At 40.2% G+C, this 13,236-nt stretch overlaps 1 protein-coding gene across 1 annotated transcript in view; it reads left to right on the forward strand.

The window, feature by feature from the left end:
• The first annotated feature begins 7,321 nt into the window (after positions 1–7,321).
• opcml (opioid binding protein/cell adhesion molecule-like) overlaps positions 7,322–13,236 on the forward strand; it is a 2,143,861-nt gene continuing 2,137,946 nt past the window's right edge. Inside the window, exon 1 of the mRNA XM_073029750.1 lies at positions 7,322–7,587. Coding sequence (XP_072885851.1) covers positions 7,527–7,587 — 61 coding nt within the window. The 5' untranslated portion in view covers positions 7,322–7,526. The remainder of the gene's footprint in view (positions 7,588–13,236) is intronic.

Here is a 13,236-nt window from a genome sequence, read left to right on the forward strand (position 1 = left end):
ATGTAACATTGGAATACCCTGAAATTGGTAAGATTTAATACTGTTCTATGGGTGCTATAACTAGAGTGAAATATATGTAGACAGCTGAGCTGTTTATAAGATGTTAAAGGAAGGAAATAAGCTTCCAGATTACTGCAAAACAGAGCAGCGGTAGTGGTAATGAATTAATATTCTTCTCCAAGACAAAAATACATCCGATTCAAGAAATTTAGCAACATGTTATAAATAAATTAATTGTCAGCAAATTGAGATGCATGCAAAATCTTTTCTTCTCACAATGCTGCACAATTACTGGATGCAACTAATTTTAATGAAGGTTGTAAACTTACAGGTTTGGACAGTATTCCAAGAGAAAGAGAAGAATGAAGTGACATGCAATTTGATGCACACACTGTTAATGGACTGCTCATTATGAAGACACAGCAGGTGTCAGTGTACAGAACCAGTGAGTTGAAATCCCTTAGATGCACAGAATGAATACACACTGTACAACTTTTTCTGTGGGTGAAAAATCTACTGAACTGTGAAGCAGCAACTTCAGGCTGAGTTCTTGTTTTACTTCAGGTTCTAATTACCATTGTTCCAATGAAGGGCCGGATCTTGCAAAAATATATTAGAAATGTGTGGTGTCTTTGCCGAAGTAACAATGACAGTTGCTAATTATTATTGAAAAGAAAATTAAAAAACTGCAGGAGCTTTGTGTATTTCATGATGAATTGTGAAAAGAAATCATGAGAGACAACTGGAACTTGCTAATGGATGCTTATAATTACCTGTGCTGTAAATGAGCTTGGAATTAAGAACAAAATCTTTTATAGGATCCAATTGCACTTCCTGTGCAACTAAGTGTAACCCAGAAACTGTGCATTATTATTGGGATATGTGATAGACTGAGAGTGAATAAATAGAGTCATTTATTTTTTCAAGGAGGCAGTGAGAGAACTCCATGCATGGAGACAAGAAACAGCTTGCATTTGGTTGGAGTTAGCTGTCTTTGAAAAGTGTGGGCTGTGTAGCAGAAATGGAACTAATTGCAGATCAGGCCAAATGGGAATGGTCATTCCCAAATCCAGCACAAACTCAGATTGAAACTCTCCTTTACTGCAAATGGCTTAAAGAAATTGAGTTTGGGATTTTCATGGTGATGCTTAGTGTGGGCAAGGCTTTATCAACCTGCACAGAAATTATTAATCCAGGATAGTTGGAATTGTGAAGGAAAACATCAAATGATCTAGTGAATGAATTCTCATAAAACTGGGATGAAATTGTGTCAAGGAATCGAGACATAAACATAGAAACATAGAAAACCTACAGCACAATACAGGCTGTTCGGCCCACAAAGTTGTGCAGAACATATCCCTACCTTAGAAATTACTAGGGTTACCCATAGCCCTCTATTTTTCTAAGCTCCATGTACCTATCCAAAAGTCTCTTAAAAGACCATATCATATCCATCTCCACCACCGTTGCTGGCAGCCCATTCCACCCACTCACCACTCTCTGCATAAAAAACTTACCCCTGACATCTCCTCTCTACCTACTCCCAAGCACCTTAAACCTGTGTCCTCTTGTGGCAGACATTTCAGCCCTGGGAAAAAGCCTCTGACTATCCACACGATCAATGCCTCTCATCATCTTATATACCTCTATCAGGTCACCTCTCATCCTCCGTCGCTCCAAGGAGAAAAGGCCAAGTTCACTCAACTTATTCTCATAAGGCATGCTCCCCAATCCAGGCAACGTCCTTGTGAATCTCCTCTGCACCCTTTCTATGGTTTCCACATCCTTCCTGTAGTGAGGCAACCAGAACTGAGCACAATACCAAGTGGGGTCTGACCAGGGTCCTATAGAGCTGCAACATTACCTCTTGGCTCCTAAATTCAATTTCACGATTGATGAAGGCCAATGCACCGTATGCCTTCTTAACTACAGAGTCGACCTGCACAGCTGTTTTGAGCGTCCTATGGACTCGAACCCCAAGATCCCTCTGATCCTCCACACTGCCAAGAGTCTTACCATTAATACTATATTCTTCCATCATATTTGACCATAGAACCACAGAACCATAGAACGTTACAGCACAGAAACAGGCATTTTGGCCCTTCTGTGCCGAACCATTTTTCTGCCTAGTCCCACTGACCTGCACCTGGCCCATATCCCTCCATACACCTCTCATCCATGTACCTGTCCAAGTTTTCTTAAATGTTAAAAGTGAGCCTGCATTTACCACTTCATCTGGCAGCTCATTCCACACTCCCACCACTCTCTGTGTGAAGAAGCCCCCTCCCCCAATGTTCACTTTTAACTTTTCCCTCTTCATCCTTAACCCATGTCGTCTGGTTTTTTTCTCCCCTAACCTCAGTGGAAAAAGCCTGCTTGCATTCACTCTATCTATACCCATCGTAATTTTATATACCTCTATCAAGTATCCCCTTATTCTTCTACGCTCCAGGGAATAAAGTCCTAACCTATTCAACCTTTCTCTGTAACTCAGTTTCTCAAGTCCTGGCAACATCCTTATAAATCTTCTCTGCACTCTTTCAACCTTATTAATATCCTTCCTGTAATTTGGTGACCAAAACTGCACACAATACTCCAAATTCAGCCTCACCAATGCCTTATACAACCTCACCATAACATTCCGACTCTTATACTCAATACTTTGATTTATAAAGGCCAATGTACCAAAAGCTCTCTTTACTACCCTATCTACCTGTGATGCCACTTTTAGCGAATTTTGTATCTGTATTCCTAGATCCCTGTGTTCTACTGCACTCCTCAGTGCCCTACCATTTACCTTGTATGTTCTACCTTGGTTTGTCCTTCCAAAGTGCAATACCTCACACTTGTCTGTATTAAACTCCATCTGCTATTTATCAGCCCATTTTTGCATCGTATAAATGTCCCACTGTAACCTCTGACAGCCCTCCACACTATCTACAACACTCCCAACCTTTGTGTCATGAGCAAACTTACTAACCCATCCCTCCACTTCCTCATCCAGGTCATTTATAAAAATCACGAAGAGTAAGGGTCCCAGAACAGATCCCTGAGGCACACCAGTGGTCACTGACCTCCATCCCAAATATTGAGCAGTCAACGTTTCGGGCTGAGACCCTTCGTCACCAAATTACAACGGGACATTGTCCTGATGAAGGGTCTCGGCCCAAAACACTGACTGCTCATTTCAACGGATGTTGCCCGACCTGCTGAGTTCATCCAGCTTGTTTGTATGTGTTGATTTGACCACAGCATCTGCAGTATACTTTGTGTTTACAACCACTCTTTGCCTTCTGTGGGCAAGCCAGTTCTGGATCCGCAAAGCAATGTCCCCTTGTATCCCATACCTCCTTACTTTCTCAATAAGCCTTGCATGGGGTATCTTGTCAAATGCCTTGCTGAAATCCATATACACTGCATCTACTGTTCTTCCTTCAACAATGTATTTAGTCACATCCTCAAAAAATTCAATCAGGCTCATAAGGCACGACCTGCCTTTGACAAAGCTATGCTGACCATTCCTAATCGTATTCTGCCTCTCCAAATGTTCATAAATTCTGCCTCTAAGGATCTTCTCCATCAGCTTACCAACCACTGAAGTAAGACTCACTGGTCTATAATTTTCTGGGCAATCTCTACTCCCGTTCTTGAATAAGGGAACAACATCCGCAACCCTCCAATCCTCCGAAACCTCTCCTGTCCCCATTGATGATGCAAAGATCATCGCCAGAGGCTCAGAAATCTCCTCCCTCACCTCCCACTGTAGCCTGAGGTACATCTCATCCGGTCCCGGTGACTTATCCAACTTGATGCTTTCCAAAAGCTCCAGCACATCCTCTTTCTTAATATCGACATGCTCAAGCTTTTCAGTCTGCTGCACGTCATCACTACAATCACCAAGATCCTTTTCCACAGTGAATACTTAAGTATTCATTAAGTACCACTGCTATTTCTTCTGGTTCCATACACACTTTCCCACTGTCACACTTGATAGGTCCTATTCTTTCATGTCTTAACCTCTTGTTCTTCACATATTTGTAGAATGCCTTGGTGTTTTCCTTAATCCTGCCCACCAAGGCCTTCTCATGGCCCCTTCTGGCTCTCCTACTTTCCTTCTTAAGGTCCTTCCAGTTAGCCTTATAATCTTCAAGATTTCTAACATTACCTAGCTCCCTGAACCTTTTGTAAGCTTTTCTTTTCTTCTTGACTAGATTTGTTACAGCCTTTGTACACCACAGTTCCTGTACCCTCATAACTTCCCTGTCTCATTGGAACGTACCTATGCAGAACTCCACACAAATATCCCCTGAACATTTGCCACATTTCTTCCATACCTTTCACTGAGACCTTTATCTTGCTTCTAACTGTGCTGGTACATCTTGTAATTCTTTTGCCTTTTTTTTGGAAATTCTAAATGCTAAGGAAATTGGAAATGATGTGTAGTTGAAATCACTTAGATTAAATTGTGTAATATTTGGCTCATGGGAATTTAAAATTATGAAAATTCAGAAAACGGGAGGAGAAGGGACATACTAATTGTTAAATCAGTGTTGAAGTGAATACACATACAGTTCACTGTATGTAGGAAGTTTACTGTATGTATTAGGAAGAGGAATAGGTTACCAATGCCCTTGATTCTGCTCTGCCATTCAGCCAGATCATGGCTCACTTGATTGGACTCTGAACTCCACTTTGCTCAGTAACCTCTTTGTTATTAAGAAATTCTTCAGTTCTCTCTTTAAAAGACACTGATACTGGCTTTCCTTATTTCTCCCCATAAATAAATTTCTCATCTCATGGAGACAGAAGAGACTGCAGATGTTGGAGTGTGGAACAAAACAAGTTCTTGGAGAAACACAGTGAGTCAAGCAATGTTTTGGATGACTCAAAACATTGCCTGTCCATATCCCTCCACAGATTCTGCCTGACCCTGAGTTCAGAATCAGAAGCAGGTTCAATATCACTGACATATGTCATGAAACTTGTTTTGTGGTGACAGTATAGTGCAATACTTAAAAAAAACTGCAAGTTTCTGAGTACCATATTTTAGAAAGGATTGTTAAACATTTGAAAAAATACAGGAGAGGAAATAAAATAAATAAATAGATAAATTAATAAGAAATAAAATAAATTTATAGTGCAAAAGAAGAGTAAATAGTGATCAGTTCATAGCTACATGGTCCATTCAGAACTCTGACAACAGAGGGAAAGAAGCTGTTCCTAAAACATTGAGTGTGTGTCTTCAGGCCTCTGTACCTCTTCTGTGATGGTAGTAATAAAAAGAGGGCATGTCCTGGATGCTGACAGTCCTTAATGATGGATGTCGCCTTCTTGATGCACTGCCTTTTGAAGATGTCTTTGATAGTGAGGAGGCTTGGGCCTGCGCTGGAGCTGGCTAAGTCTACAGCCCTCTGTAGCCTATTTCAATCCTGTGTTTTGGAGGTTCCATAGCAAGTGGCGACACAACCAGTTGGCATGCTCTCCGCCTAAAGAGTTTAGTGACATATCAAATCTCAAACTCCTAATGAAGTGTAGCTGCTGATGTGCCTTCTTCATGATTGCATCAATATGTTATGCCCAGAATAGATCCACTGAGATATTGACTCCCAGAACCTTAAAGCTGCTCACCCTTTCCACTGTTGACCCCTCAGTGAGGACTGGCATGCAACTTCCCCTTCCTGTAGTCCACAATCAATTCCTTGGTCTTACTAACATTGAGTGAAAAAGGTGCTGTTGTGACACAACTCAACCAGTTAATCTATCTCACTCCTGTATGCCTCCTTGTTGCCATTTGATATTCTTCCAACAACAGTGGTCTTTTCAATTAATTTATAGATGGTGGTTGAGCTGTGCTTAGGCACACAGACATGAGTGTAAAAAATAGAGCAGTGGGCTGAGCACCCGAACTTGAGGTGGCTCATTTTTCTTAAAACTTCTCTTTCAAGCGTTTCATAATATTTTATAAAATGTCATGGTCAGGACTTAATTCTCCATCAGAGGTTTAACCCATATTTTGTGAAAGTTTAACTGGAAAAAGTATCCTATTTCCATTCGTAGCAACTTGTGCAATCAACATCTCTTTTCTTCGTTTCCCCGTCATATTCAGCTCTTAATTAAGCTCTATTTCACCTCATCGAGAATGTGAATTGATCCACAATTTGGAAGATTGCAGTCATGTGCATTCCGCTATGCGTGGATTAATAGTGTCTAGTAAATGGAACAAGGATAGCGTGACCCCAAAGGGCCAACACGAAGGAATAAAGTGATGGTTAATGAACTGGCATTTTTATTTGTTGTAATCACGCTGCAGCTCTGCTCTGTGCATTCTTAAATCACTGATGCGCTTGAATCTTATCCAAGGCATACATTTAGTTATCAAAAGTTGAATTGGTTGATCCCAAGCGTTGTGCTGAAGAATATACTGCCTGCGTTTGATCAGCAAAAATAATTCAACCAGGAGAGTCTGCATCTATATTTCACTCAATTTTCAAAGTTAAATCTTTATTTTGTAGTATCATCTTTCTTGGTGAATGGTTACACGCATCATCAGAACTGGAAGTAGGAATAAGTCTCCATGCTCTGTTGCCCAAGAAGATTTCAACTAATCTTTTACCTCAACTATGTTTTTCTGTTCTAGCTCAATTTTCCTCAATTTCCCTAATATCCAGACTTAATTAAAGCTATAAGGTTGGGAAAAAACAAACACAACGCAATCCCATGTGGGAAAACTAGTGATGATACCTCACCTATTCATGAGTTTAGATGGGTTTTATCCCAGAACCCAAAAGCAAACTGGTTAGCTCCGTGATTGAACTCGAACAACTATTTTTTTTGTGTAAAGGTCTAACTGCATAGGAGCACTTGAATCAGTAAGGGCTGGAAGGCAAAGAACCAGATTCCGTTAAATGGGATTCGTGTAGACGGCTATTTAAAGGTCGGTAATAACGTAATGGGCCGGCTGCTCTATTATGTGCTATGCAACTCTGTCATTCTAACTTAGATACTCTGATATCATGTGGAAACTTTTATTCAATAAAATAATTCATGTCTTAAAGACAATACACACTTCACTGAGCACCACATTAAATCATTCTGCAGTGGTTCCTACCATAAAACAAATGTTTGAATACGTGCGAATTGGACTGCGATGAAGCTTGCCGACGGTATGTCTTTAAATGTTTGCACCGACTACCGCAGGGTTGCTGTTGCCGATCAATGGAGCAAACCCCTTATGGTGCTAGCCGTCGTGGAATAAGCCAATGAATGGAGAGATGCGAGAACGCGCCTGACTGTGGTGTGCGGACCGAGTGAACGAAGCGGGAGTGCGCTGGAGCAGCGTGAACGCGCGCCTGCATGCCAGCTGGCCAGCCTGCCTGAGCAGGATTGTGAAGTGTGTGTCTGTCGCTGAATCTCCCTGACTCGTCCTCCACTTTGCTCGCTGGATTTGTTTAGTAAACCACTCCGAGACCAACGAACAAGCAAGCAAAGGAGCTGTGGAAAAAAAATAGAAGCAAGAAGAAAGAAAAATGCACATTTCAGTTTGTGGCATCGTCCTGATGGGAATGGCTCTTCTCCTGATTTCTCAAGGTACAGACAGGCACTGTGAAAACTGATGCGTTTTATCTCCCTCAGTAATTGTTGGCTTGGTTGCAGGACGGTGACCCCGCTGCATTAGAATGTACCATAGAGTTATAAACTTTAGCTTTGGCTCCGGTGAACACGGTGGTTTAATTGAATGTTTCAGACACTTCTATTTGAAATTTTGCATTGTTTGGCAGTTGGAACCTTTTAAGTATCACTTTGGGTTTGCTGTCGGACAAGCGCTGCTACTGTCACATTCCGGGAGCGTAGTCTGTTTAAAAATAGTACATCGGGCCAAAATCACTTAAAAATGGTTGAAGTAGGGAGAAAAACTATTGATGGGTTTAGTTTGCAATCTTTATGTGTGCAATGATTAATGTCGTAAACGACACACGCTGCGTTTTAATGCATTTTTGGCCACCAGAGTAGCGGTTACTTAATGATACTTTTCTTGGGGGGGGGGGGGGGGTGGATGTAGGTGGTGGGGAAAGAAACCTCTTCATGACCGCAGTAGCAGTTCTCGTTAAAGGCGCAGTATTTGCTTTGATTCTCTCTCCCTTTTTCACCTCCCCTCTGATTTAAGAAGAATGATCTCCATATCTACAGACTACAGTAAAAACGACAGTCCCGCCAATAAATACTTAACCGTACGTCTTTAAAACAAAGTTTGGGCATATATTCCGCCGATCGAGGTGGCCGTGTTTCCTCTGCCGTTGTCAACTTGCTGAGATGTCCTTTAAAACAGTAAACGGAGGTGCAGGCCAACTTTCACCGTTGTTCAACATTTAAAGGGATAACTGCCCTCTTTCGTTAGCCTCCCGTTAAAACAATAGACCGCGGATACTCCAAAGTGCCCGTTTGCTGAGGCGTCTCTCAAGTTGAAACATTCAAATTCTAGCAACGTATTGACTATATATGAACATTATCTTGTATTTCTATGCTGTAACACGTATTGGTATTTAAGTGCCAAGTTAAAGGTGAACGACTCGACTTGATTATCGTGACTAAAGGGGAAGAACCCACGAACTTCGGAGTTTAGAGAGTGGAGATTGCCTAGTTATTGATTTAGGGGGATGTAATAACGTGTGCCATTGCATCCCCGCTCTTCGCTGCAGTTGCCTTGTATTTAGACAAATCATTTGAGCCGGCAGTTACAGTGCATCTGTGTAGTGGGGGGAATGCTTGATAGTGAACTGCTGCTGATTAGTAGGCAAATCATTGCCGGAACTGCCTGGAGTGCGCTGAAATATTTGGGCTCTGTAATAATTCGGGTTGAATCGGTTATGACTATCCCTGCCGCAACCAAAGGAGCTGTTCTTTCAGCACCGCCTCCAGTATCATTGGGCGCTCTGTATTCAACTCGTGCGTTTTCATATTCTGTTAGATTTTTTCCTCCCCAAGATACTAAATAGCTTACTCTAATGTGAAAAGATACTTAAGACACCGGGTCCTATCTATCCTTATTCTGTGCCTCTGATATACTCAAAGCTCGCAGCGTTTACTGTTTGTTATACGGTTGATCGAGTTCCCGCTGGATTATCTACGGGTTACACATCTCTCCCACTGTCGACCTGAAATTATCAGCGGCTGTTTTATGTCCGACCCCACTCCAATCCAGGGCGTTCATATTAATACCGTTCCAGATGGCACCAAACTTTATCCCGATAGCTGCATTGGCTAAGCTGCTCCGTACTGTGATAACCTTTTCTGTGTTAGCTGCCAGTGACTTTGCGTTGATTGCAGTACACTGTATCTCACGGTCTGAGGGCTGAAAGACCCAGTTACATCTTGCTTGCGCCCCTCACTTGGATCGATACTTTCTTAAAATCATCGGTTAACTTCTAAGGGTTATCGTCCACCTGTATTATGCTGGATCTCTATTTTTCGAATAACATATATGTCGATTTTTGACTAACATTCCCATTTCCACTTTTATAACTAAGATGTATCAGTTTACGCCCTCTTTCCTTCCTCTCTCCCCGCCGCCAACATCTGCTTTCCTGTAATTGGTAGATTTGCTGCCGTGTCAAGCAAGACATAGTATTTAGCTACAGAAATTATAGGAGAGCCGTATTGCATCTGACGACTCTCACTGCAGTGTCATAATATCTTGGAGTTCAACTCGTAGAGGCGTTAGGAATCTTGGATGCCTTCTAATTTTGAAATAAGTTCGCGTATAGCCAGAAAGTCTTATTGTTCTACCTACCTTTATGAACTGGTCTCAAATTCTTCCATAAACCAGTTTCATGTGTACATCTAACTGCAATTAAAACCGTGAAGAATCTCAAGTACAGTTTGTAGATTATAAAATGGTGCTTCTGATGAAGGCCAAATTATTTTAAACAGATAGCAGATTGAATAGAATGAAAATGGATATACAAAGGCTGGTAAAACTTTTTTCTGTTAAAGGTAACAGAATTCATTATTGAATATTTACCCTCAACACTTGTGGACTGTTTGCTGAAAAAATGCTATTATAAATCTGTTACTGATTATTAAGCATTGTAAAAATAAAATCTTCTGAATTTCAAAGAATACACAATGGAATGTTATGGGACATCATTAAACTTAAAACATTGTTTTAACTTTAGAATATTAGGTAAGTGAGAGACATAATTCTACCTTCCCTAGATGAGTGCAGTTTATCTGCTTGTCTCTACAATGTTGTTGCCCGTTGAATTCTGATAAATGAAGAATGTTGAATATAGAGAGCCTAACTGACACAGAGAACAACAGTTGACTTTTTAAAAACAGTTTAATTAACCGATTTTACCGGTTAGTTGGATCATATTCATGTTATTAACAGATCCTCTTTACTAGACATTTCTTAATTAAGCATTAGAGATTGTTATCCAAGAAAAGGCAATGGAAGTATCCAAGTTGCATTCATGCAGCAAAAGGAAAATGGTGCTCAGAAGTTTCAGAGCTTGTTGCCCTACTGAAGAGAGAATGGATTCCAAGCCAAATCTAGAGGAAGCCAAGTTTCTTGGACTTCCTCTGGAATCTGGCATATCAAAAATGGGAAGCTGGCCAGTAGAGGATGCAAGGGAGCAGTTCCTTTTTAATTAGCTGAGATATGAAAGGGTAGTTGGTGCTTAATCAGGGGAAGACCAAAGCAAAGGAGTTTGAGGGTTTCCTGTGAAATCTGGTTGGGGAATACTTCTGATGCTCTGCCAACTGAGTATACATACAGTTTGATCCAATGATTTCAGATTGGTATCCTTCCATAATGTATACCAGGATGACTTGAGGAAATCCAAGATTAAACGAAGTATATATTTCTCCATTGTCTTGTTTGTCACTGATTTGTCCTTGCATTCATAATATTTGGGTTGAGGTTAATGTACTTTATGTTCCTCTGTCAGTGACTGTAAGGGATAAAATAAAATGTAACTTTTAGATTTTTTACATAAGAACATACAGTCAAAACATAAGAAATAGGAACAGGAGTGGACCACCTGGCCCTCTCAGCCAATTCCACATTCAATAAGATCATGGCTGATCTAACTGTGGACTCAGGTCCACCCATCTACCATTTACTATAACCCTTAATTCCAATATGATGCAAAAATCCATCTAACAGTGTCTTAAATACCTTTTGCTTCCCTGGGCAGAGAATTAGAATTTCACCAATTCACTACTCTCTGGGAAATGCAGTTTCTTCTCATCTCCATCTAAATCAATTCCACGAAATCTTGAGGCTACGTTCTAGACTCACCAGTAGAAACAACTTTCCTGCCTCTCTCTGACTGATCCCTTTCATAGTTTTACATGTTTTGATAAGAATCCCCTCTGATTCTTCTGAATTCCAGAGTATAGTCCCAGGTGACTTGATCTCTCCTCATTGGCTCACCCTCTTTTGTTAGGAATCAAACTTGTGAACCACCTCAAAAGCCCATGTGTCTTTACTCTGCCTGTATTCTTGTCTTTCCCTACAATCTTGAGCAAGTCTGAGAATTCTCTGCATGAAGTGCCAGACTGAGGCAGTTGTATTTGGACTGGGAACATCTGTCTCATTTGGATCTTTAACCTATCTTGTGACCGATTATTGAATCAATTAGATCTTCCATCAAGAATAACTGATGCTAAGTAGAAATCTGATACCATTTACATTTGAGTCAACACACAGTATTTTAGAAAGATGTTTATGTAGTTAAAGCTTGAAAGATGGATAATTCAGGAAAAATTATTGCACTATCAATTTGTTTCTTGTATTATCATAAGTGCCTTGTGGCCATTATTCAACATTAACACAAATTTCATTGAGTAGTTATAACTGTTTATTTGAAGTGTCCCTGAGTAATTAATTGGTAACATGTATTAAAATCACAAGAAAATTAGAAGATTTTGGAGTTGTATCTGATTTTAAACCACAATAAAACATCAGCAAAACCTTCAGAGCACATGTCAACAATGAAGCCTATGTCTCTTGTGAAGCTTCAGTTTTTCCAGACTTTTAACTGCTTGTGTTTTCAGAGCACTGTTGTGAATATAAACACTTTGCACAATGGAGATTTCATTCAAAGGCTACAGGGATCCAAAATGTTGATTGCTGTGAATATAAGTGATGGTTTCAATGAAGTTTGGAGTTTTAAGCCAGGCTTTCTGTGGTTAGATTTGTAGATTATACTTGTTATCTAAGATGTCTAACTAACATTTGTAACAGATATTGGCATCTTCCTTGCAGGAAGAATTCAATTAATGAAGACATACTGGTCTTGTAGTGCTGTGATTGCAATAAGGGCAGCACTGTAGCATCATCATCATCATGTGCCATACTCTGCCAGAGCCTCAGCGACCACAATAGTATGGTAGCACAGTTGCTAGCATAAGGCTTTACAGCGGCAGCACTCAGGATTCAATTCCTTTCACTGAAAGGAGTTTGTATGTGCTCCCCATGAGTATGTCAGTTTCCTTCCATATTCCAAAGACACAAGGGTCAGTAAGAGTTAGTAAGATTTGTGCATGCTATGTTGGAGCCAGAAGTAGGGCAATGCTTGTGGGCTGCTCCCAGCACGTCCTCAGACTGTATTGGTCAATGACTCATTTCTCTGTGCATATGATAATTAAAGCTAATCTTTCAGCTTTTAAGGTTGTGTCTTGAATTCTGCTACCTTTGCTGTCTGGAGATTCGGTCCTAGGTCACCTAATATTTTGAATGTATGATAATGGGGACAAGATGTAATGGATGTTAATCAGTTCTCTTATGAACTAAGAACAGGGATAATTATTCATTTGATAGTTGGGTGTGCCCATATTTCATAAATGAAAACAGCACTATAGCTCTCAAAAAATATAATATGGATATTCCTTGAATTAACTTCCTCCTATTGGTCATCACATTGAAATGCATTCTGTCAAAGGCTGACAACTTTATAGAAAGCATAAATGTAATAAAGTTGATGCAATTGTACCATGGAAGAACAAACATTAAAACTAACTTCAAAACTAAATTTCAACTTATTTTCAATGTTTAAACATTTTATTTTAATATATAATATTTAGAAGGATTTCATATTTTGCAACATTATTCAAATGTATGGCTTGTTTTCAATGATTTGGTAGCAATGAAAAATTGAGCATATCCTTGGAAGCTAGAAGTTTCAACATCATCTGATTTGGCTTCGGGCATCTTTGAACCCCAAAAGATTTGAT

Source organism: Hemitrygon akajei, chromosome 26 (assembly GCF_048418815.1).
Source record: "Hemitrygon akajei chromosome 26, sHemAka1.3, whole genome shotgun sequence".
In the NCBI taxonomy this organism is placed as follows: Eukaryota; Metazoa; Chordata; class Chondrichthyes; order Myliobatiformes; family Dasyatidae; genus Hemitrygon; species Hemitrygon akajei.